The following is a 25,171-nucleotide window of genomic DNA, read 5'->3' as shown; positions in this document are numbered from 1 at the left end:
GACCTCAGGCCTCCTGGTCTGAGCTGGCACTTCAAGAGTGCCCCCCCCCCACTAGCAAATGGCACAGCTTGTAAACAGGAATTTGAGACTATGCCGGTGAGCACTGAATTTCCAGCCATCTTCCAGGGCCTGGAGAAGGCTGAAGGGGACACAGGTTGATCCCCAGGTAGGGGCCTGTCCCCTTCCACAGACGTTTTTCCATGTCCCCTGCCAGGAAACATTCTGGAACAACTAAGTGCCCACTGAGTTCTCAGAGGCCCTGCAATCGCAGCGCAGGGCTGCGATGCCTTTCTTTCCTACCATCCAGCGAACGCCCCGTTTCCAGCAGGGATTTCCCCCAGGGTGGGCGGCCTCTTCGGGGTGGGGGCTTCTGGACACGGACCCTGTTGCAGGACGTTGGAGAGAAGATACCTTCTTAATTGCTTGGTTGCCCACTGCTGACCCCATTTAAAGTACCCTTGGCATGGGGAGGAGGCCGAGGCTGCAGAAGTACCCTTTACCTCGCCACGTTGCCACAGCGAACTAAAAACCGACGGCCGAGGGCCAGGAACGGAGAGCCACACGTGGTTCTCACGCCAAAACGCTGAAATCCCAGGATGCTACGGCGGCGACGGGACCATAGGAGGCGGCCGACCGGGGTGGCGCGGTCCCCTAGCGGAGGTGGCACCTAAGAGATCGCAGGGCACCGAATTCCCACCCGCATGGGGCGCTGCCCTGGACGCCTGGGGCGCTCCTTCCACGGTCCAGCTGATAGTCCCGCTTTGCGGCCACCCGGGGCTGCAGTGCTGCGCCTACCCCAGGCTCACTCACACCCGGGAGGAGACCCTGGGCTGGACCCAGGGCGGGACCCACCGGGACCCACCCCCTCGCTGGCTCAGGGCTCCCGGTCCCCTAACCCCGGGTTCGAGGAGGCCGAACGGGTCCTCGGTGGGCGCGGGATGCAGGCCTCCAACTTGTGTATTCTCGGACCGAAACGGAGGGGAGCTGACGGAAAACAGGATCTGCGCTTTTTCTCCACAAGAGAACAGCACGGGGCCGCACGGTGAAGTCTGGGGCGCGCGCGAACCAAGCTGGATCCCTGGTTGGACTCAGCCCTAACCTTGGCGCTCGGCGGAGAGGTCTGGGTAGTTGGAGGAGCAGGTGCACCCGGCCCGCCGCCCCCTCCGCCCGCGGGCTCCCCGCCCACCGCCAGCCCCGGCCCGGCCCCTCCTCCCCTCCCCCGCCGGCCCCTCCCTCCCCCGCCGGCCCCTCCCCCGGCCCTCCCTCCCCCGGCGCTCCGCGGTCGCCTGGGCCCCGCCCCGCCGGAAGGACAAGCGCGCCCCGGGGCTGGCGGCGCGCTGGGCTGGGGCTCGGCCCTGGGTTGGGCTCTGCCCGGGGTTGGAGTCCGCGCTCTGGTGGGGTCGGCGGTCCGCCCCGATGGAGCCCGCCGAGCGCTGGCAGGCGGCGCGGGCCCGGGTGCCCAGGTGGGTGGCGAAGGCCGAGTCCGAGCCCCGGGTTGCCAGGGAGGATCCCGGACCGTGGGCACTGGAGGCGAGGGTCGGGAGAGATGGGGAGCCCTGCAGTGAGGCGGGATCGGGGAGGGAGGAGGCCCGGCAGGGACTCGGGGTGTCAGGGAGGGAGGAGCGTTAGGCAGAGAGGGGGTCTGCGGGGTGCAGGGTCCGGTGAAGGCGCGACGCGAGGGACGCGGGTCCGCGGGGTGCAGGTCCGGGAGCGTCGGGCCCGGGAGGGGGCTGCGAAAGGAGGAGGGCCGCGGGGGTCGCGCCCCGGCACACTGCCGACCCCGGCGGGCGAGCAGACTTGGACTGGAAAACAGAACTCTCTTCGTGTCCAGGGTCGACCCGTATGGGTTTGAGAGGCCTGCAGACTTTGATTACGCAGCTTACGAAGAATTCTTCTCCACGTACCTGGTGATACTCACCAAGAGAGCCATAAAGTGGTCCAGACTTCTGAAGGGCGGCGGCGCCGTCCGGAGAAGCGCCACAGGTGAGGGAGCCAGAGGGCTGCACCACCCACCCCTTCGCGACGGGCGAAGTCCAGCTCCTTCCCGAGGCTGGCGGTGAGGCTGCTTCTCCAGACGCAGCACCCGGAAACAAAGCCATCAGATGGGGCAGGCTCTCCTTTGCCCCTTCTTCACGGAGAAAGAGGCAGTTGAGGGAGTGGGCCCTGTCCAGACCCCCGTGTTTTCCCTGGTCACTGTCCAAGCCACAGGTGTTATTTATGTGCTGATCTTTTGTTTCCTTGCTGAGAGTCTGCCCATCCTGCAAAGTGGCTTGACCAGGATGGTGACTTCAGTATTTGTTAAGTGGGCAAGGCAGTGTTGGCCTGCAAGAGGCCACATACAGACCTCCAGCGCACCAGCAGGGCAGTGCCCCAGATGGCTTGGGAGTCGCCTCTCAAGAGGGGCCAGTGAGGGCTAGGCTTCAAGGGACAGAGCTGGATGAGCCAGATGGTAGAGGTGTGAGGGAGAGTAGACATGAGGCAGAGGACCCTGCACTGGCCTGAGGGCCTAGGGTGCCACGTGGACAGTGAGCAGACAGAAGCATCTGACTCTTTTTAAAAAAAATTTTTTTAGTTGTAATTGTACACAGTTCCTTGATTTTATTTATTTTTGTGTGGTCCTGAGGATCAAACCCAGCGCCTTGCTCTAGTCAGGCTCTACGGCTCAGCCCCAGCCCCAGCCCCAGTCCCAGCCCCACACCTGACTCTTGAAGGGGTTTAAAGATGTCAGCAGAGTGTTCCTAGGCCGTGCTGGGTTGAGGGAGAGAGGACTGGGGTGGGGAAGCTGGTCCCTGCTCAGCCCCTGGGCTTCTTGCCCCCGCCTCCCTCCAAGGCTGTTGCTGGGAGGGTGGGTGAGAGGGTGGGTAAAGGCTCCCAGTGTAGCATACAAGGCAGAGCCCAAGGGACTGCAGGGGTGGCTCGCCTTGGCTTTACAGCCCTGAAGTCAGGGTCCTGGGTGTCCCACAGGTACCCTGCTGTCCCTTCCTGTCACCTGTTTGTCCATGCTCCAGCAAACACGTACCTTTACTTTTCTTCTTTTGGACTTATTCTTAAAAGTTGTCTTTTAACTTAAGATGTCACATGTTGGTATGCATATCGTGTTTGCACTGTGCATGATAGGTACAGGTACAGTGTGTGTTTATCTGTGTGTGTGTGTGTACATATATACTTGAAAACATGCAAGATTACGCACATGGGAAACATTCCGGTCACACTAAGGGTTGAAAAATGAAGTTGTTTATTGCCTGCTCTAGGCCCCAGCCTCTCATACAAGTGACCACTAGGGACTGTCCAGGTGTCCCCCAAGAGCAGAGGTGCCAGCTAATGGCATGGGCTCTGCACCACAGGGGCCCAGTGGGAAGAGTCCCTGAGGGATGTGTCACCTGTGAGACCAGGGCACGTTCCTTCTGTCTGACTTTGTTGTTGATCCCATGCTGCTTCCCTTCTGTGAGTGGTGGGAGCCATGTTTGGCTCACCTCCATCTCCCCATGCTGGGGGCTCTAGCTGGAGCAGGAGTAGAAGGCATCTGGGAAGCAGTCTGAACGCAGAGTACAAAATGCTCCCAGGCTCTCGCTCTAGTCCAGCGGTTTTGCTTTTGCTTTGCTTTGCTTCTTTGGAGCACTATCTTAATTCTTTTTAAAAATTTGACTTAGTTTTTATTGAAGTAGCCTTTTCCTGCTCACATTTCTTTAGTAATGCAGAGAGACTGTGATTATGGTAATGAGCACAGTCACTGTCACAGGACTGGGGGGAGATCATTGTGCCACTCAGGGATGCTCAGCCTGAGGACTGGGAGCCACCAGCAGCAGCCTGAGGTTCTGCTCAGACTGGTAGGGGTGAGGGGGTCTGCACCCTGTGTGTCCTTGCTGGCACAAGGTGTGGTTTCTGGGTCCCTTACTGTGGACACAAGGCCCTTAGTGCAGGCGAAACTCCTGGTGGACTGTGAGGTCTGAAATAGGAGAAGATACAGGCTTTCCTGCCAGATGATCTGGGTGGGTGCAGCTGGGTGGCAGTGTGCTCAGCTTCAGGCCCCTGGGTCACCAGGCGCCCCTCCAGTGTGACGTCGCACTCACTGGGTGTTTGTCATGTTGTGGAGGCATGTCACCCACCTTTTGTGTGTCCAGTAGCACAGTTACCTACAAATGTTGGCATTCAGTGTGTCTTAAGACACGCTTACTCTGCTCAGTGCACTGTTTGTGGGTAGGGGAACACGTTATTTTTCTGTTGTAAGTGTCTGCCAGCAGCCCTATAGCCTGTCGCTCCTGTAGCCTAGAAAGACTGACCTCGCACACAAGGTTCTCTCCTGTTTCATTTCCTGTCTGGGTGTGAAAAGGACTTCTTTCAGATCTCCTTCTGAGTTGCTTAAGATGTTAACACATCTAAACGAAAATTAAATCACAGTAACATTTTCAAAGACAAATGCCAAAATATGAGACTTCTCTTCCTTTGTCAGGGCAGACAGATGGAAGCTAATTCTCTGGCCCTGCCCTTGGGAGAGGGTCAGACTGGGAGGACAAGAAACCATTCCATTCCCTGCTAAAGAAACAGTGTAGGCTCAGATAGCAAACTTGTCAAAAAGTAGCAAAAGCTCTTGTTCTGTGTAATCTGCAAGTGTGGCTGCCATTGCCAGAGCCAGCCAGGCCTCAGGCACCCTTGTCCTGCCCCTGACACCAGGCTGTGCTCCGTCTCTCTGTGTATTTGAGACTGAGCTCCCAGGTGTGCAGTTTATGGTCAGCAGAGCAGTCGCCTCCGGCTTGTTTGTACGGGGGAGAGAACCCAGGAGAATCTTCCCAGGAAGCCACATCCTGGCACTTTATAATTTTTGAGACAGGATCTCTCTGAGCCGCCCAGGTTGGCCTCAAACTTGTAGTGCCCCTGCCTCAGCCTTCTCAGTCACTAGGATTACAGGTGTGCATCCCTGTGCTCAGACAGAGCAGGTGTCTGAAGTCGAAGTTGGTGTGTATAACCATTTTGCCCTTTCATTCAAAACAACAAAACTTTATATTGCCAAATTATTTTTTAATTTACAGGAAAACATTTTTACCTGTGTGTATTTCTGTGAGTTTAGACATAGTCTTCACCACAGTGAAGATTCAAAACAGTTCCATCACCTTCAGAAATTCCGCTTCTTGCCAAGTGTGCTGGTGCAAGCCTGTCATCCCACAGAGGGCTGAGGCAGGAGGATCATGAATTCAAAGCCAGCCTCAGCAACTTGGCAAGGCCCTGTCTAAAAATAAAAAATAAAATGGCTACAAATGTGGTTCAGTGACTGGGCACCCATGGGTCCGATCGATCCCTGGTACTGGGGTGTGGGTTTCACCCTGCCATCAGCTCCCCCACTGGCAGCTGCCCATCCGCTCTCTCTTGTAAGGGGCGGAGCTTTCCAAGCGCATCTCGACACCATGCATGGGACTCCTGGGACCCTCTTGTGTACTTGGTGGCTCACTCCCTTCCGTTGCTGAGGAGTGACGCACTTTCTGGATCTCTCTAGCCATCAGTTGATGTTTGGGACGTGCCCAGTTGACCCTGTAAACATGCAGATGCTTCTGTGTGAACTTAGCTTTTTCCTCTCTCTTGGAAAACAACCTAGGACTGGAATTGCTGGGTCATGTCAAAGTTTGATTAGTAAGAAATTGCATTTCCTTGCAGACGCAGGGTTTTAGGTTCAGTGCCCTCTCCCCACACACAAAAAAGGAAAAATAAGTTGCAGATTCTTTTTCTAAACGACTGTTCAATTTTGCATGTCTCCCAAAACTGTATGAACGTTCAAGTGGCTACACTTTCTTGTTACAATTTTATTTTTTTAATCCATTCTTTCTTTTGGACAGATTATTCTTTTTTTAATGTTTATTTTTTAGTTGTAGTTGAACACAATACCTTTACTTTATTTTATTTATTTATTTTTATGTGGTGCTGAGGATCAAACCCAGGGCCTCGCATGTACTAGGTGAGCACTCTACTGCTGAGCTATAACCACAGCCGCTGGACAGATTATTCTATGTGCAACTTTGTCAAAAGACACTTGATTCTGTCTGTGTGAACCCCTCTCTGGTTCTTTCCTGTGTCCATTAATCCATCTGCGTGACCTTTTACCAACACCATGTTGTTGTTACTGTAGTTATCAGTCTCCCAGTCCATGAGTGGGGCGTTTGTCTGCGTTTGCTTGGGTCTTTTGATTCCTTTTGCAGTGTTCAGCATTCAGACCCCGCAGATGCTTCGTTTGGTTTAGACCCTTTTCTGTTACTGTTTGGTGTTATTGTAAATGACACCTTTAAAATTTTTGCTTCCTGGTTGTTCGCTGTTGGTTTGTGGAGACACCCCTGGTTTGCACATGTCCTTTCCTTGTGGCGATTAAGTTCCTCTGGTTAGAACAGTCCTTGCCGGTGTTGGGACTGACCCCTCTTGATGCTGGGCTGCAAAGAGTGACTAAATCCGTTCAGAGCACTCTGGTCACTGTGCCCTCTGAGGGGTTCTGAGACCCACGGCCCAGTTTCAGTACAAATCTACTAATTTGGAGGGAAGGTCAGGTCAAATTATTATTATTATTATTCAAAATTCTGCTTGAATTTTAAATGGGACCAAGCTCCTGCTCTCCGTGTTCACAAACACAGTGATCAGACAAGCTGGCTGAGATGATCTTGTTAGAGCAGGATCCTCAAGGACACTTCTAAGCTGCAAAGAGGATCTCCCAGGTTCTTTGGTTTTTGTGGATGGTGCTTGGTCTGTCCTGCCCTGCACACCACAGCTCTTGTCAGCAGTGGCTGAGCCTTCCACCCTGACTGGGAGGCCCAGGGGGCAGTGGGCGAGGCTTGTCCTCCTGGTGCCTGCCTCAAGGTGCCCAGGCCCGATGTTCATAACTGTGGGTCCCTGAAACTGGTGTTAACAGTGTTTGTTACTCATGGATTTCCTGTTGGAGCCTGTGAGGTTCTTCCTAGGGCTTATGATACCTTGTGAAATTTCACGAACTGCACGAATTTTTACTTCTTTTCTTCCTGTTCAGCCAGCTGTTACTATAGCAAGACCTGAGGTCTCTCTTGGCTCACAGCTTCGGAGGCCGCCCTTGTGGGTGGCTGGCCCTGATGTTCTGAGCCTGGTGAGGCTGTGCATAACAGCACGAGCATAGGGCTGGGCAGAACTCTCATCCCAAGGCCAAGAAGCGGAAGAGCAGGAGGACGAGGGGCGGGGGCCAGGGTCCCACAGTCCCTGTCGGGCAGAGCTCCCTTGACCCAGGGACCTCTCTGGGCCCCACTCTTAGAGGGTGCACCCTCCCAGAAGTGCCACCTGGGACCAGGCCTTGGCCACATGGCCTTGGAGGACGTCTGACGTGCAAACCTTGGCATTTCCTACAGTGTGGCTACTCCAGAGGGTGTATTCATAATGTCATGGCAGAGGAACACAGCAAAGCCTTGAAAGCTCACTGTTTTGCAGGCTGATGTCATAAAGGCACAGGGGACACCTGGTCTAATTTGATTGGCCTGTCAGTCTCACTTGGCATCAGTTATCTGTTTCTATAGTCATTAGAAGATTACTAATTACTGGCTGGGGATGTGACTTAGTGGTGAGACTCATGCGTAAAACAGGGTTTGATCGCCGGCACCATAAAAAAAATTACTTTTTCTTTTATTTATTTTCAATGAAAATAAAACCACAAGTTGTAGGGCTCAATATACAGGTTAACTTCAGAACCAGGACTGACCACTAGCATCACCTCCCAAGCGCCCCCAGGTCCGTGTGTGCTCACCTCAGCCCTACGGGCTCCGCCCTTCAGCCATAGTCCATGTGGGTGCTGTGCTCCTGACTGGGCCCACTGTTACTCACCACCAGGTCCGTGTCAGCACCTGAACCTGGTACATGGGGTCCTGTGAGGGCTGCATGGCCTGAAGTTGTGCTTTGGCCCCTGTTACTCTGTCTACAGCTCCCAGGAACAGCAGAGGGTCAGCACCTGCCCCTGCCCTCTTCTGCAGAGGGCCATCTCCGCCTGGCCTGGTGCCCACTCAGCACATGGTCGGCCACTGAGCTATGCCCTTTTCCCCATGTGGCTCTGTATCAGCTCAGGCTCAGCACAGAGGCACAGGGCTGCTGGGGTGAGTATCCCAGGGCAGGAGCCCAAGGCAGGGCCTGGAGTCTGGCAGAGTCCACAGGGCAGGCAGAAGGGGAGGACCTGGGAGGAGCCTGAAGCCCAGGCCTGGCTCCTCAGGTGCTTGGCAGGGCAGAAGATGAGCAGCGGTGACTGTACCGCCTCTCGTGCTGCTCTGTGGGCAGAGGAGTCTGTCTTAGAGAATTTACAGAGTGTATGTGTGGGCTGGGGGAAGGCTTGACGTCTGGGCCTTCTGCCCGCGTTGTTTAGGGAGGACAGGTGTGGGAGCTGAAGGCCTGCAGCCACAGGGGCACGCTCAGCCCCTCCTGGTTCTGACTCGTGGGCGCTATCTGTCCTTTTGGTTCCAGTGAAACGCTACGTCCGGAAAGGGATCCCGCTGGAACACCGGGCCCGTGTCTGGATGGCAGTGAGTGGAGCCCAGGCTCAGATGGACCAGAACCCTGGCTACTACCACCAACTGCTCCAGGGAGAGCGAAGTTCCTGCCTGGAGGAGGCCATCAGGACAGGTGGGAGCCAGGGCCTGCACGTGGCGGGGTGGTAGACCAGGCAGCTGAGGCCTGTGGGGAAAGCTGTTGTCAAAGACGCATCAGCTCGTTTTGACTTGAAATCACATTTTGGAGGAAAAATAAACTGAAGCATTCATGGGAAGGACAGTGTTTTTAATCCATCCAGAAAATATTAGAGTGCCTGTTGGCTCACGAGCTCTTCACCGCTCTCAGGGGAGGGCGGCAGCCAGCAGCACTGGGCACAGAGTGGCAGTGCTGTGCCCAGGAACCAGTCACCAGCAACTCTCAGCTTCTTGCCTCAGGGCCCTTAGTGAGCCCTGAGCTCACGGAACTCTCAGAAGCTCAAAGTGCTGGAAGAGTTTTGACCCAAGTTGAACAGGAACTGTTTAGGAAACAGATGTCCTCTCCAACTTTAACACCTTTTGAGAAATATAGATGTGAACGCGACACAGTTTTTTAAATGAACCCGTTTATGTTGAAGAACAGAGGTTGAGGGAGGGGTGGCCCTGACGTGTGCAGGGCTTCGTGCTGCTGCCCTCCTGGGTTCAGTGTCCTCAGGCTCCAGCTGTGGGAGCGGGGAGGGCTGGGGGGGTTTGGGAGCCAGAGGCTGCATCCTGGTCACAGAACAGGAGCCCAGCCCAGGGTCCTCACTCGGCAGGGCAGAGGTGCAGATGGAGGTGGGGACAGGGAGCTCATGGAAGCCGTGCATAGCAGAGCACATGGAATCCTGCTGTTTGTTGGAAAAGTGATTTTAAAGGTTCTGTTGAGCGTGGTTTTGGATCAGTCTTTTTGTTTTATCAAAGTAAAGGTAAAACATAAAAGTTACCATTTTATTTTGCCAAACCGAAACTGTCCTCACTGGGCACTGACCTGCCTCGCTGCCCTGTGGCCCCCACAGGCCCCCTCTGATGTCTCTGCCTGGCTGTCTGAGGGTCCTCACAGGAGGAATCCCCGCCCGTATCCTCCTCTGAGCAGCACCCTTCTCTGAGCAGTGGCCTCGAGGTTCCTTGGGGCTGCAGAGGGTCAAGACCCTTCCTTTTAAGGCTGCAGTGTCCTGGTACGTGGGCACCACTTTGAGTTCACCCTTCGGACTCCATGGACACTGGGTGGCTCCACCACCTGGCTCTCTGCTGGAGTCGCTGCCTCTGGCCCTTGGCTGTGGGCCCAGAAGTCGGCCTGCTCGGTGGTGGCAGCAGGTGGTGGCAGCAGGTGGTGGCGGCAGGTGGTGGTGGCAGGTGGTGGCGGCAGGTGGTGGCTTGGTGTCTAACTTGGAGGCATCTGGATGAACCTTTTACAGGGATCGTAAGGGGGTGTTGGGTGCTCAGGGCGCCTGTGAGCCGTGGCCGCACCTGCACCCGTCCACATCAGCCTTTTCCTTTCCTATAGAACGATGAGAGCAAGGAGAAGCTTCTCCCGGCCAGGGTACCACACAGGAGCATTCACAGCTGTCTCTAGTCTGAAATAGTAAGAGCACCATCTTTTCCCTTGATTCGTTTATTTGAATGTTGACAATTCCAGAAAGAGGTCTATCTGGGGCCTGGGTGGGGATGTGGGACAGGGATGTGGGCCCTAAGACAGGAAGAGGCCCGCAGGGCGGCCACCTCATACAGAAGCCGGCAGGGCCAGTTACCTAGTGCTCGGGACTCAGGTTCTCTCTTTATTTCTGAGGGAGTCTTTGTCCCACTCGATGTGTGCCTGGTGTTCAGAACTGGGAAGCGCAGCTTGTCTGTTCATTTCTGGCTGAGTCTCCTCTCCTTCGCTGTGTGCCTGGTCTTCAGAACTGGGAAGCTCCCCAGAGCTTAGTGTGTCGTTTCCAGGGTCACCCTGGCGCGGGGAGGGCTCTTCCTGGGGGGAGCTGGGACTCAGGTGAGGTGGGCTGTGCTGGTGGGGCCAGTGTGGAAATGGGCCAGTGAGGGTTGTGGCTCTGGATAGCTGCTGTGCCATCTCTGATCCCAAGGAAAAGGACTGTTAGAACTTGTTGCCTGTGTCCCCAGATTCCAAGAAAGCCCCCTTCTTCCTGACACAGTGTGCCGTCACCTCAGTTGTACTGACCTTTCCCAGGTTGATTCAAGAGGCAACCAGGGTAAAACCAATCCTGAGGTCCCGGACAGAATACCACTGCACTGGGGTGGACATAGAGGCTTGAGTGGTGACCTCTTTGGTGAATTTCCGTGCAGACCTGAACCGGACCTTCCCGGACAATGTGCGTTTCCGGAAGACGGCCGAGCCCTGCCTGCAGAAGACCTTGTACAACGTGCTGCTGGCGTATGGGATGCACAACCAAGGCGTGGGGTACTGCCAGGTGAGCCTTCAGGCCTTCACACCAACACAGGGTCGCTAGGGGAGCCCTGGGCCTCTGCGTGTGCTGCTGGCACAGGGAGCTGGCTCCGGCTGCAGCCAGGCCACCTCCAGGGTTCCCAGGAGAGAACTCAGGCCAGGTACCCGGGGGCCAGCCTGGTGCCGTCATGGGTCGCCAGCTGTAGCCCAGGTCTGCCACAGAGCGGGAAGCAGCTTTTCCTGAGCTGGAGGTTGCGAGCTTCACATGGCCCTCCTGCTCCCTATAGCTGAGGTTGGCACCAGATTTCTGGAGAGAATGATGAGTGTGTCCTGAGCTTGGGTGATTTTGGTCCTCCCATCCTGGGCGATGGCTCCAGAAGCCCATGGTCAGTGCCAGGGAGCCCAGAGGGCATGGTTCAGGGAACAGGTGTGAAGAGATGTCTGCCCAGAGCAGGTCTGGGAGCTTCAGTCCCCACCTGGAGAGCCCTCACATCATTCTCTGACTGAGCAAGTGGGTTTCAGGGTGAGAGGGTGGCGGCGTGGGCAGGGAGAGGAGCAGAGGAGGCAGAGGACAGGACGGCCTGCTGCTCGTTTCTGGCTGGACGCTGGGGTTGCATGCGTGGAGCTGAGGCAGGATGTCCCTCCATCCTTGGCTTGTTGCTGTTGCCACCCTCTGTCAGGGGACCAGACTGTGGCCCAAAGGAGCTGAGGCAAAATGTCTTTATATTGTTCTACTTTCTGTTCTCTTGGCTTTTAAAAACAGTTTTACTTTCAAACACAAACACAGTTTTGATGTTGGCATGACAGCAGAGCTCTGCTGCTTGGACCCCACACACTGCGCATTCTCCGAGTTGGCCAACTGAGGCCCTGACAGGCACACACCACGTGGCTGAGACGCAAGTCCATGCTCCTGCATTTCTGGGGCCTGGAAGTCTGAGGTCAGGGCGGTGGGCTGGGTGCCCCGCCCCAGGCTGTGAGCAGGGTCTGTCCCAGCCTCCCCCAGCCTCTGTGGTCGCTGCCGACTTTGGCATCCCTGGGCTTGTAGATGCCACACTCCGATCTCTGGCACATGATCCCAGGGCATTCTGCCTGCTTGGTGTCTGTGCCCATGGTCCCGTTCTGTAAGGGTCTGTAGACCCTCACTTACACCAGCAGCAACTGCTGGCACCTCCCCAAGGCAGAGGGTGGGTCTCAGCCTGGGAATCCGAGGTGGCTGCCCACGCGCATTGCCTGTGTCAGCATGGTCCACCCGCGGTGGCTGCCCCAGACCCAGTGCGCGCCAGCCCCTGCCTTCACAGTCTTGATGACACGGTCTCTGTTTAGTTTTTGTTCTGCTGTGCAACTGAGGTGCAGATCTGAGGGTGTGAGAGCCATGTGTGTGCAGCCGGCGTCTGCGCCTGCAAACCCTCGGTGGCACATGCAGGCCAGGCTTGGTGCCACCACAGCGTGCATTGCTTCACACTCACCTACTCCTGGTGGAAGTGATGCTGAGCACGCAGCTCAGCCCCCAGGAGTGGAGCCCTTCCCAGAGGGCCGCAGGCCTGAGGTTTCTGGAAAGTGGTAGGACTCTCCCAGGAGGGCCTCCACCCAGTTCTCTCAGCCACCCTGATGGCCCTGGTGGCAGGCTGTGACCCTCACTTTGTGTAATCACAGCCCTAGGTGTAGAGTCACCTTGGGGGAGAGATCCAGGCCAAGCAAGTGGTCAGATAGCCTTCTGGGAACCAGGGGTGGTAGGCTGACCCATGCAGCCCTCAGAGGGTGGTCTTCAGTGTTCCTCGCATTGCTTAGGGGCTTTAACTGTTAACTTTTTCTTATTTTTATGAGGTTCAATGAACACAGTACTACTGGCAGACCTTTAGTTTCTTTAAGATTCTACCAAAAGATTGTTCCAGGCTCATTCAAGTTTTAGGGAAGGGAAGAGAACTGGGGACCTAGTAGCCGCCCAACTAGTACCAAATTGTAAGGCAGTTGAAGACTCAGTGGGACCAGTTGTGGTGGTCCATGCCTGTAATTCCAGTGACTTGGGAGGCTGGGGCAGGAGGATTGCAGGTTTAAGGCCAGCCTGGGCAACTCAGCAAGACCGTCTCAAAATAAAAAGTAAAAAGCTTGGGATGCAGCTCGGTGGTGGAAGGCCCTGGGTTCAATCCCTGGTACCGCCAAAAAACAAAACAGAATGTAAAAACCTCAATGTGAGTTTTGCTTCTCCTTTTTCTTATTTTAGGGAATGAACTTCATAGCAGGATATCTGATTCTCATAACGAAGAATGAGGAAGAGTCTTTTTGGCTCTTGGACGCTCTTGTTGGAAGGATACTGCCTGGTATGTTGGAGCCCCTGCTACACCTTCCTACCCTGCCTCTGGGTTAGCCAGGCCAGCTCTAGTGGAGGCACAGCCGTCCTCCTCAAGCTCCCAACATGGGCGTGGGCACCACTGGGTGTGTGGGGGGGTCTGCTGCAGAGCATGGGTTTGGCTTTGACCATGCGTTCAGCTCTGCTCTTCCTCTGTTGGCCCTTCCCTGGGGAGTGGGGGACTTGTGGAGTCTGAGGGTCACGCAGTCTGCCAGGGGCTGGCCTGGCTGCCCGTGTATTGGTCATTAGGTTTGTGAGTTCTCATCAGCACAATAGCAATCTCTTATTACTACTTTTGGGGAAAATCTCTCTTAAATCTGTATGCTTTTTAACTTCCTGACAAGTAAGAACAGCTACCAGCTTTAACAAAGCATAGTGCAGACTGTATAGTGTGAGGTCACTTTGGGTAGAGAGGAAGAGCCAGAGCTGTCCCCATGGAAGAGGATGTGTGACAGCTGACTTCCTGTCCCACCCCAGTCTGACACAGGTGCTGGAAAGAGCACTCTGTGCCTGTCCCCGGGCAAGGACATGAGATACGGATGCTCCACACATGTGTTCTCACTCCAGCCCAGGTCATTTGTGCCACCAGATAGCCAGAAGGCCACAGCACCCCTTTCACAGAGGGTCTGCAGGCTTGGGGAGTGTGAGTGTGGACCTGCTCGCAGGCTCGTGTGCCAGGTGCGGCAGTAGCACCTGGACCTCAGCCCGTGTGCCCCCTGGAAGGGCGCCTGAGCGCACCGTGGTGAGGAGAAGGCAGATTGAGAGGTGATGCCTCCCTCATAGCAGCCAGGGCCAGGACAGAGGAGAGGGAACTGCAGCAGGTGCCGCTGCCTCCGGCCCTCGAGGGTGAGGCTGGTGTGCACCAGGTCAGCTCTGTCCTTCCCAACGGGCCTGGCATGGTCCAGGCCCTGTTCTGGGTCTGGGAAGCACCAGTCCTGTCCTTGGGCAGGTTCTGGACAGCAGCAGCAGCACACCCTCTCATCCCAGTTGCACAGATCAGCAGGAAACCGTGTGGCACCAGCCTGTTGGAGCCCGTGGTGCCTCGCCCCTTCTCCAGGATGCCACTGTACAGAGCAGACTGTGGCTTCCCTGCAGCAAGAAGACTCCTTGTCTCCCAGGGAGCCCTCTGTGGATCTGTGGCACTGCTGAGAGGGCAGGCTCTGGGATGAGCTGACGCCTGCATGTCCTGAACAGGAGATCATGTAGGTCAGAGGGGAGAAGGGCCAGGCTCCGGCTCCCCTCAGTGGGCAGCGGTATCAAGCAGAGCTTCATCCCACGTTGCTGCCTGCATGGGTTCAGTTGAACCAAAATGCCATGGAACAGGTCTCGATTCAGACTCGGAACTCGGATGAAATGTCAGCCAGTGAGAGGAGGTGGTCCTGCCACTGTGGAGTGCTCCAGGCAGCAGGGGCTGGGACACTGCACCTCTCAAGTCTTGTCTCGGGCGGCCTGTGTCCTACTTTTCATCATCTCTTTTTTAATTATATGAGGGATATACATATACATTTTCATTTGGAAAGTTAAAAAAATCTAGTACCAATGATAGGATGACAGTGACAATCTTCCATGAATACATCCCATCTGTCTCCTTCAGAGGTGTTGAGAAAAACAGTCTAACAAAGTTGACTTGATGGACATGCCTAGTTTTCTCTACTGTCAAACCTTGAAAAAACAGATAATTCCTGTTTTATTTAATTATATTTTAAAATAAAGCTTAGCCGGGCACAGTAGCATGTATCTGTGGTCCCAGTTACTCGGGAGGCTAAGGCAGGAGGCTCGTTGGAGCCCAGGTGTTGGAGACCAGCCTGGATAATATAGCAAGATCCCATCTCAAAAAACTCAGCCTGGGGTGGATCTTGGCTGTTGAGTATGCCTGGCACACACAAGGGTGTGATCCCTGGCACCACAAGGATTTTTAGAATAAGATCTTGCAGAAAATGGAAAATGACGAGCTGTTCGTCAGCTCATGTTAGGAAGCCAGAATAGTGTGACGTCCTGCATGTAGGCTCATCTCCCTGAGGCACAGGAGCACGTCCCTGGTAACACACTCAGGGATTGAGCAACTGGAATCTAGAAATGGTTGTGAAGTGAGTTCTTTCTTTTTGTTGTTGTCGAAAGTCATTTTATCCCAGGAATGCCAGAATGACCTAATCATTTCAAAGAGTCCAGGGCAAGACAGGCCAACAAAAGTTTAAAGAAGGAAACTGGCGGTTGATTGATGCTCAAGGTATGTGGAGTTAGTTTGTCTACTGGTAAAGACATGTGTGGAACAGAACTGAGAACCCCAAGCCAACTGATCTGTGGCTGCATCTGCCATCTGTTGGAATGTCTTGTATAAGGCACATCAATTAATGGAGAAATGACTGTTTAAAACACTATTCTGTGGCAGTTGACTGTCTACATGGAAGAAAGCAAAATTAGGTCCTTATTCGATTCCAGATGGTTCAGAATTTCACAGTTAAAAAGTCAGAGCTCTGAAGCTCAGAGAAGAAGAGCGGTTTGTGAGGCTGCAGTGAGATGAAATTCTGGAAGGCAACTCAAAAGCATAGAAGACACTGAGAATCTCAGTCACATGAAAATAAGCCAGTCTTGGAGACAGATGACAGAAGCAAGTGGCTGCTGGTTTGGAGAAGACATCTGGTCCATGCGATGAACCAAGGCCTGTGGATCTGGACTGTCTTAAGAATTCCTAAAGGTCTGGGAGAGGACAGCATTGAGGAAGGAAATGGCCAACAGTTGATTCACAGACAGGCACCTGGATGGCCCACGGACTTAGGCAGAGGTGGTGCGGCCTTCAGCAGGCCCGTGCCAAGCAATGTCCCCAGCTGTGGAGCCACTGAAACCTGGCAGTAGTCATCTGCATCCCTGAGAACAGGTGTCAGTCAGTGCAATTCAAGAGGAGGACCCTGGAGAACAGAATGAGCAACCTGCACACCCCCTACCAGAGACTTCTGCACTGTGGCCAGTCCTTGGCCGCCCCCAACTGTACTCAGCCCAGGTTTTGGGCCAGAGCCCCTCTCATCCCAGTTGCTCAGATCAGCAGGAAACGTGTGGCACCAGCCCGTTGGAGCCCTTGGTGCCTTGCCCCCTCTCCAGGATGCCACTGCACAGAGCAGACTGTGGCTTCCCTGCAGCCAGAAGACTCCTTGTCTCCCAGAGGAGCCCTCTGTGGATCTGTGGCACTGCTGAGAGGGCAGGCTCTGGGATGAGCTGACGCCTGCATGTCCTGAAAGACCTGATTTCCCCTGAAATGCAGGGGAACAGGTCCTTGATGGCCATCAGGAGGGCCAAGATGAGCACCAAGGCACACTCTGCAAGGCCACAGCTCCAGTCCCAGGAGCAAAGGAGGGTTGGTGTGGGCTGGTGGTGCCCTGATGGTCTCAGCCGGGGCTGAGCAGGACTCCACACTCTTCTGGTGGGCTTCCCCCATGACTGCCCATCCCGAGCCTGGTGCTTCCTGGGGGAGTGCTGCCCTTGCTGTGTATGAGTTGGGCCTCCGTGTGGGCATCCAACTACAGACAAGCCCAGCTCCACCACGGAACAGTCAGGTAGCACAGACTCTGCTCCGACCTCTTCTCCCAGCGTGCTGTCTCTGGCACAGTAGAGGACCCAGCAGGGTGGCCAGCCAGGGCCTTCTAGTGGAGCCAGCATGCCCGGGTGCCTCAGCTCCCAAGACCAAGTCTGGGACTTGATCTCCCTGCCAGGCAGAGGAGGGATATTACATGTTTTTTTTTTTTTCTTAGTTAAATTCTACAGTATTGTGCTCTAAAAAAAATCAATCTATCATTTCTATGATAATAGGCTTAGGACTTGGCAAAAAAAACAAAGAATAGAAATGTTTTATGTTTACTCATTTTCATAAGAGACAGGGTCTTATTATGTTGTGTTGGGACTGCAGGTGTGTGCCATCATGACTGGTTGAATCTCTTTAAAAATCTCTATTTTTATTGCTATCTAGTGAGCTACTTACATATTTGATTTTTTTTTTTTTTAATGTTTCAGTACCAAGGGTTGAACATAGGGGCACTGAAACACTAAACCTCATCCCAGGCCCTTTGTTATTTTTTATTTTTTGGTACTGGGGATTGAACTCAGGGTCACTCAACCACTGAGCCACATCCTTAGCAACCCCCCCCCTTTCTTTATGGTGCTGGGGATTGAACCCATGGCCTTGTGCATGTGAGGCAAGAACTCTACCAACTGAGCTAGATTCCCCAGCCCTTTTTTGTATTTTATTTAGAGCCATGGTCTCACTGAGTTGCTCAGCGCCTCACTATTGCTGAGGCTGGCTTTGAGCTTGCTATCCTCCTTTCTCAACCTCCTGATTCTCTGGGATTACAGGCGTGTGCCACTGCACCCAGCTTATTTTAAAAATTTTGACAGTCTTGCTGAGTTTCTTAGGGCCTTGCTTAGCTGCTAAGGCTAGCCTTGAACTTGGAATCCTCCTTCTTCAGCCTCCAGAGATGCTGAGTTACAGGTTTGCACCACTGTGCCCAACTGAGTTAGTTCTTTTTGAAGGCAGGAGGATAGCAAGTTTGAGGCCAGCCTCAGCAACTTGGACCCCATCTCAAAATAAAAAAATATTTAAAAAGGGCTGGGAATGTTGCTCAGTGGTAGAGTGTCATAGGGTTCAAACTACTACTACACAAAAACTAAGTAAACCTAAAAAAAAATGCAATGTCCCCTCATCCTGGGGACAGGCCCCAAGACCCCTCCCCTATGCCTGGAACCATTGGTAGTACTGAGCCTGCTGTTTCATCTTACACACAGACCTGTGATGAAGTGTGTAAGTCGGGCAGAGGAGAGACTAGCAGTGACCCATGGCAAGGTGACTATAACTGTATAAGGTGATAAAGGCTGGGTGAAGGAGGCCTCCCTCTGTGCTCGCCTTTCTTGAGGCCATGGATCAGGGTGATGAAGTGGCCCTGCGGCAGAGACTGGGAACCATGGCTGTTGCTATTTGATGGTGCGGCTGAGGGTGGTCCTCCTCGGGGGAGAGGTCCCCGAGTGTGGAAGGGCAGCTGCTGGTCCTGTGGCCCTGTTGTGCCCTGGGTGGACACATTGTGCCTGCCTTCCCTTTGTCTTGGGCCATGCAGTGTGGTGTCCTTGTGGGCCATGTTTTGCATGCTTGGGCCAGAGACCCTAACGTTGACACTTAGGGTCAGGAGTGTGCCATGTAGAAGGCCCTCGCCCCAGCGAAATGTCTTCAGGGCTCCGTTTCATTCCCTTCCTCCTCCATCCCTGGGAAGCAGCACAGTTTTGGGGGGAGGAAGGCTCCTGGGTCCTGCTCCTGAGGGGTGGGAGTGGGGGGCTGAGACCCCCTAGACTCGACCCTGGGTCCTGGGGCGTCCGTGAATTGGGATGTGGCCGTGCACACTGGGTATCAGGTGAGGGTGAGTGGAAGTGCAGCCCTGGGCATCAGTTCTGGAGGACATCCATGCACTGATGGAAGGGCAAGGCGCCCCCCCTGGGAAGAGGCCACATGCTTCCTATGCCCCAAGTGTGTCACAGCTGTACCTGGGCCACCCTCCATGACACAGTCCCCATCAGGTGCCCAACACTGCCTGTGCCCAAGGTCCATCTGGTGGGGGCAACTGGGTGCCAGTGTGGATTGCTCTGGCGTTGGGGTGAATTATGTGGCCTGTTTCTGTGGCTCCAGTTTTATGCCCATTGGGTGGTTAGCAGCCCCAAGTGGCATCAGGTCTTAATGGTTCTGTCATTTTCCTTTGGGGTTACTTGGGGTCGAGCTCAGCCACAGGTGGCTTAGCACAGAGACCTGCTGCCTCTCCCCCTCCCACCTTCAGCAGGAGCCTGCTGTGGCCCTGCGAGGGAGGTTTGACCCACCTTTCGTACTCATCTAACTGAGAGCACAGCTGGAGCCCCACGTGGGAGTGTGATGCCAGCCCTCATCGTGCTTCTCACGGAACGCTGGCCGGAAGAGAGTCCAGCAACGGAGGACGGGTCACAGGCACTGGAGATGCTGTGCTGCTGTCTTTGGGGCCCCTCTCAGGTGTGACCTCAGCCTTGGGGCTCCAGGGCACTAGTACCTGGCCCAGCTGTGCCTGCTGGCCTCAGACCCTCATGGAACACCAGCAGTGCAGCCCTGCCAGCACCTTCCACACTCAGAGAAGGGAAGGCGCCATGAACTTACTTTAATCCTGCCCTTGGAGACCGCCACAGCCCCTCAGCCCCATGAGGTCAGGGTATAAGTTTAGCGCCTCTATTTATGGAAGTTGTTCTAAGCCTCTCTGTCCTGGGTCCAAGGTCGCACTGCACCTTGTAAATCGCCTCTTGCTTGTTGCTCTGCTCAGCTCAGCTCAGCTCCTTGCAGGGTCTGATGACGCATGTGGGGTTGCTGTGCCTGTCTTCCAGCTGAACAGCATGCTCTCGGTCACGAAGGCAAAGACAGTAAACAACTCACGCTTTGAAGAGATACGTGCAATATCAAGATAGGAAGGGGGTTCAGAAATCCCTGGCATTTCTTAAAATCCTCAGGTACTTTCATTTCAAACATCCTTGTTTGCTTACTCTGAGAATCAGTCATGTGCCAGCATCTATAATGACTGTTTCAACCAAGACACCAAGTCCGCCCAACCGCACCTCCTACCTGGTTAAGCAGCCATGTGGCAGGTGGCCAGAAGGCCTGCTGGGCATGCAGCATCTGCTGCGGCTTCTGCTGTGACAGTTGAGGATAGCCTACTGTGTTCTTTTTTTTTCAGGGGGAGTACTGGGGATTGAGCTCAGGGGCACTGAGCACTGAGCCATATCCCGACCCTACTTTGTATTTTATTTAGACAGGGTCTCACTGCATTGCTTAGTGCCTTATTTTTGCTGAGGCTGGCTCCCAAGCTACTGGGATTACAGGCGTGTACCACCATGCCTGGCTACTGCATTCTTCTATATCACAAATTGAGCATTAAAACTTATTACAGTATGTCACATTAACTTTAAAAATCAAGTAGGAGGGGCTGGGGTTGTGGCTCAGTGGTGGAGCGCTCACCTAGCATGCACAAGGCACTGGGTTCGATCCTCAGCTCCACATAAATGTAAAATAAAGGGGCTGGGAATGTGGCTCAAGCGGTAGCGCGCTCGCCTGGCATGCATGCAGCCCTGGTTCGATCCTCAGCACCACATACAAAGATGTTGTGTCCGCCGAAAACTAAAAAAAAATATTAAAATTCTCTCTTAAAAAAAAATGGTTTCTTTTTAAAAAAAGAAGTAAAATAAAGGTATTGTGTCCACCTAAAAACTAAAGAATAAATATTAAAAAAAAATTGAGTAGGAAACCCAGAAATTCTGTGGTGAGACAAATGTCCATTCAAAGGAAGATAGAATGCTATTTAGAAGTGTTTGAATGTGAATTCTATTTTTGTTGGGGTAAAACACAGACAGCGTGAAATTCACGTTCTTAACCATTTCTGTGTTCGCCTTAGGAGCATTAGTGACACACTGAATTTGGGGGCCCCTTGGATTAAGGAGAACTTGCTCCTGCTAAGAGAGAGAAGTCCAAGGGCTGCAGCCCCCACCCTGACAGGCTCTAAAGCAGCCGGGTGTGGAGATGCCCGGCCCTGGCCTGTTTGGCACAGGCCTGTGGACTGCACGTTCCTGTCCATGGTCTCGCCTCTCCAGCTGGTCTCCTTTAAAGTTCTGCTCACTTTCAGGTGTTTTGAAGATGGGACTTTTGAACCCATTAAGTTTCTTCTGTCTTCCTTCAAAGCCATCTTTGAATAAAACCTTTTTTCCTACCAAATTGACTATGAATATTTTGCAAGTAGCAGGGGCTGCGTTCTCACCTTCTGCCCCCATTGCTGTGCCTGTCACCTTCTGTCTGCATTAAGTGCTGACTCCCCTCCCCTCCAGCCGCTCATCTGTCTCTGAGTGAGGACTTAGGGACTCTTAGAAGAGGGGTCATAGGGCTGGGGTTGTGGCTGAGTGGTAGAGCGCTTGCCTAGCATGTGTGAGGCCCTGGGTTTGATTCTCAGCACCACATATAAATAAAATAAAGGTCCATCAACAACTAAAAAATATTAAAAAAAAAAAGAAAAGAGGGGTCACATAGTGTGTGTCTTTCTTGGACAGGCTCATTTCACTGGGCACGGTGTCCTCAAGAGCCGTGGCCTGTTGTGGCCTGTGTCAGAATCCCTCTCATTTGAAGTCTGGATAATGTTTCATCATATGGACATCTGCCCGTGTGTCTATTGATGCACACCTCTTAGCAGTTGTGAACAGCACAGATGTGAACACCTGGGTGTGCAAACATCTTTTTCAGTCTCTTCCTGCCTGAAGATCTTAACTAATGCCCAATGGGACCTGAGTGGGTGGCATCTGGCCCAGACCCCTGGTGCCCCATGGCTGTCCCGGGGGCCTTGCTCTGGGAGTTGCTCACAGGTGCTCCTGAACTATGGTCCTTCCTCCTGGGAGAGCCCTGTCTCCACTCCCAGCTCAGAGGCAAGCGAGGCCTTGGGGGCACCAGTGGCTTGCCAAGTGTGCCTGAGTCTCTTGGTTTCCCTCCCCCTCTGGCAGATTACTACAGCCCTGCAATGCTGGGCCTGAAGACTGACCAGGAGGTCCTTGGAGAACTGGTGAGGCTGAAGATGCCAGCAGTGGCAGCCCTGATGGAGGGACATGGCGTGCTGTGGACCCTGGTGGTGTCCCGCTGGTTCATCTGCCTGTTTGTGGACATCCTGCCGGTGGAGGTGAGCACCTCCATGGGCCCCGGAGCATGTGGGCTGCTGCCTGAGTGACGTGGGTCTATGTCTCCACAGACAGTGCTGCGCATCTGGGACTGCTTATTCAACGAGGGCTCCAAGATCCTCTTTCGGGTGGCCCTGACTTTGATCAAGCAACATCAGACATTCATCCTGGAAGCCACAAGCGTTCCAGACATCTGCGACAGGTTCAAGCAGATCACCAGAGGGAGCTTTGTGACCGAGTGCCACACATTCATGCAGGTGAGTTTTGTAGATGATGACCCATGGGGGCTCCCCCTGCCTGCCCGTGTGCCGGACCTGGGCTTCTACTGGGCCCCTCTCCCCGGGAGGACTATGCCCTCTTCCCGCTGTAGCCATCCTTCTCTCCTGTGGCCTGCCGAGGTCGGGGCATGATTCCCCTCTTACCCATCCATGTCCGAGGCTGCCTCTGACCACAGAGGGTCAGATCAGGGTTCCCTGGGTCAGAAGGGTGGGCACAAGAACATAGACCCACTTACCGGTGCTTTGGTGTCCTGGGGCCTGGAAGAGTGGCACCATGTTATCCAGGCTTGGTCTTACTATGTCCTCTCACTCTTGTCCAGAGCCTGGTTCAGGGCTCTCCTGACCATCCTGCCTGCAGCAGGCCATTTCTTTTCAACCTTCATGCTTTTGACTTCACCCTTGGCCAGATGGGCTGCCCCTGTGTGTGGTGCCTTGAAGGGCGGCTCCCTGCTGAGTCCCAAGCCTGACTGTGCAAACTCAAGTGGAGTCTGCACTGAAAAGCGTTCTGGGGGGGTTGTGGGGGCTGGGCAAGGCTGTGAGCAGAGCCTCTCAGTGGGCATGACCCTGTCAGGACCAGACCAGATGCAGAGCTTAAGTGGCCTGTTGTAACATTGTAACTTTTTTATCTTGAGATACAGATTCAAAGGAAGTCCCGGAGGCACCTTGGGGTCCATCCCACCTAGCCTTGGTTAGGTACCAAGAGACCTGGAGGCAGTTTTGGGAGCCCTGCAAGCTGGCTGTGGGACTGCCTTCTTTCAGAAAGAGCAGGCACATGTGGCCAAAGTCTCCACTGGCTCTACCTGCTCCCTTGTGGCGGGTGGTGCCAGTGAGCGGCCTGGCTGCAGGAGGTCGAGCCCTTTGATGTGGGCACAGCCTATGTGGGCTCCTGCCCCGAGAGGTGCACCTTCCTTCTCTGCTGTGTGGCTGAGTGTGGCCACTGCCTTGTGCAAGTGGTTCTGCTGGGACCAGACACACCCTCCATGCACAGGACCAAAGAGGAGACTAAGCGCTGTGAGGAGCAGCAACTCATGTGAACCCCTAACCTAGAGTTAACGCCACCGTGGCTAGCTCTGGTCACTAGGAACTAGTGCCTTTGGAGGGGCAGTGTTGGCCCTTGGAAGCTGTTGCTGGCTCAGGGCTCCTCCAGGAGATGTTCCAAGGGAAGCGCAAGCAAGTACAGGGCTATGGTCACTTTCACGGAGCACTGAGAACACTGGCCCTGGGGAAGCCACAGTGCAGTCCGTGGGCTTAGCCCAAGTCAGGGGCAGAGACTTGCAGAGACAGATCCCAAAGCCTTCCCTCCAGGCTGACAGCGGCCTCAGGGACCTCACGGGCCTCACCCATGGAGTGCCCCAGGATGTTCTCCTAGGTAGCTGCCAGCAGCCCCTCCTGTTCCAGAAGCAGCCTTTTGTTCCTGCTGCCACGAGTGTTTTATAATCCATGTTGGAAAACACAATTTGATTCTTTTTACACGACCAAATGTTTCCACTGTGGGTTCTATGGTCCAAATATTCTTCTCATTGGTGAAAATAGGCTGTGGCCATGAATGGTTTGTGTTAGACGGCATCAGGCAAGGATCACTTTAGATTGTGATGCCAAGTTAGAAAGACCCACTCAGAAGTTTCTGGGTAGGAATGGTGCTGCCATGAGGATGTAGGGTGTCAGGGATGCCCAGGGCAGACAGGGCCAGCCTGGCCAGGGCCTGGGCAAACCCTGTGATGCTGTAGCCAGCAGAGCTCTGCCCCCTGCTCAGGACACAGTGTGGGGGCCTTAAACGCCCTCAAGTCTCAGCTGTGTCCAGGGCATGACCAAGTCCCAGCCCCAAATGCTCCAGGACCAGGAAGCACTCACAGGGCTTCTATGCTGCCCAGGCAGGGCACATGGGGACATCTAGGGGCTGGTGGTCTTGGCTGTCCTCAGGGTTGTTGCAGTTTTCAGTGTTCCTGCCTCAAGTATGTGGAACCAGGGAGGACACCCCTTTGTCCCCCAACGGCCACAGTGCTGTGCACATGGAGCCAGGCCCTCGCCCAAGTTCCACCTCCATGTGTGCTAGCTGCTGGCCACTGGGCTCCCAGCCCCCCCCCGCCCCACAGCCTGAGTCCTCGTCTTTGTGGTGTGCAGTGTCCCTGGCTGAGCACAGGGATCAGAGGGGTGTATGTGGCCCAAGATGGCCAGTGTTGCATGCAGGTGACCCCTGGCTTCCAGGTGAACCGACAGCCCGTCCCTGCAGTGTCTACCAGGCTGACTACTCAGGCCCACTGTGAGCATGGCTGCCTAGGTGTTGGGGGTGGAGGGCAGGGGCTGTGGTCATTGTGGGCCTGGCCCCCGCTAATTGGCCCTACAGGGAAGGCTCTGCCCTGTGAGGTAGCTCTGGTGAGCACTGGCAGGTGGCTTTGTCCTGGTGCCGTTCCAGATAAGGTGGGAATATATTTTTTGGCTAATTTGTTTTTAAATTATTTCTCTTCCAGAAAATATTCTCAGAGCCAGGGAGTTTGTCCATGACGACCATCACCAGGCTGCGTGAGAGCCGCCGTGCTGCACTGCTGGCACAGGGCTGACAGGCTCCCTCTTCCCTGCCCTGCTGCCCATGGGCCCATGACCATTCCTACTGCTCCCTTGTCAGGTTGTGAATGCCTGATGTCACTGCATGCAGCAGTAGGTCTAGAGACCTCCGATCCTGTCACTCAGGCTATGAGATCATAGATTCTGACTGGATTTGTATTCAATAAAGTGTGAGCACTGAGTCTGGTATCAGCTTGTCAGCCTAGTTACTCTTCTTGCCTGTGGGGGAGTGCTCATGTGTGGCCCTAGGGTTGCCAACCGACAAGCAGGGCTCTCCCAGCAGCACCAGGAAGGCCACACCGTCACTTGGAACCCCTCTGACCTTCCTGAGCGCCTGCATGCCAGCCTGGTCCGTCTAGACTCACTCTGACCTTGAGAGGGCTCCTCGCAGGGTGGGCAACACCACTCCACC

The 25,171-nt window shown here is 54.4% G+C and overlaps 1 protein-coding gene across 2 annotated transcripts; it reads left to right on the top strand.

The window, feature by feature from the left end:
- Positions 1-1,316: 1,316 nt before the first annotated feature.
- Positions 1,317-24,948, top strand: Grtp1 (growth hormone regulated TBC protein 1). 2 transcript variants are annotated; one of them, XM_076872163.2, is made up of 8 exons: positions 1,317-1,463; positions 1,832-1,983; positions 8,443-8,601; positions 10,779-10,903; positions 13,100-13,196; positions 21,749-21,921; positions 21,991-22,176; positions 24,666-24,948. In XM_076872163.2, the coding sequence occupies exons 1-8, from the start codon at positions 1,417-1,419 to the stop codon at positions 24,753-24,755; spliced, it is 1,029 nt and encodes a 342-aa protein (XP_076728278.2). In that variant the 5' UTR covers positions 1,317-1,416; the 3' UTR covers positions 24,756-24,948. The 2 variants fall into 2 exon arrangements, with proteins under 2 accessions (XP_076728278.2, XP_076728279.2); XM_076872164.2 differs by lacking the exon at positions 1,832-1,983 and having other exon boundaries at positions 1,379-1,463.
- Positions 24,949-25,171: the final 223 nt, after the last annotated feature.

This window comes from Callospermophilus lateralis, chromosome 12 (genome assembly GCF_048772815.1).
Source record: "Callospermophilus lateralis isolate mCalLat2 chromosome 12, mCalLat2.hap1, whole genome shotgun sequence".
In the NCBI taxonomy this organism is placed as follows: Eukaryota; Metazoa; Chordata; class Mammalia; order Rodentia; family Sciuridae; genus Callospermophilus; species Callospermophilus lateralis.
This window is presented reverse-complemented; position numbering and strand designations above follow the sequence as displayed.

Excerpts from the sequence above, each read along its gene's own strand:
- Grtp1 (XM_076872163.2), top strand. The coding sequence starts at position 1,417 with ATGGAGCCCGCCGAGCGCTGGCAGGCGGCGCGGGCCCGGGTGCCCAG. Across the intron at positions 1,464-1,831 it reads GCGCGGGCCCGGGTGCCCAG|GGTCGACCCGTATGGGTTTG; the intron begins GTGGGTGGCGAA and ends CTTCGTGTCCAG. Across the intron at positions 1,984-8,442 it reads CGTCCGGAGAAGCGCCACAG|TGAAACGCTACGTCCGGAAA; the intron begins GTGAGGGAGCCA and ends TTTTGGTTCCAG.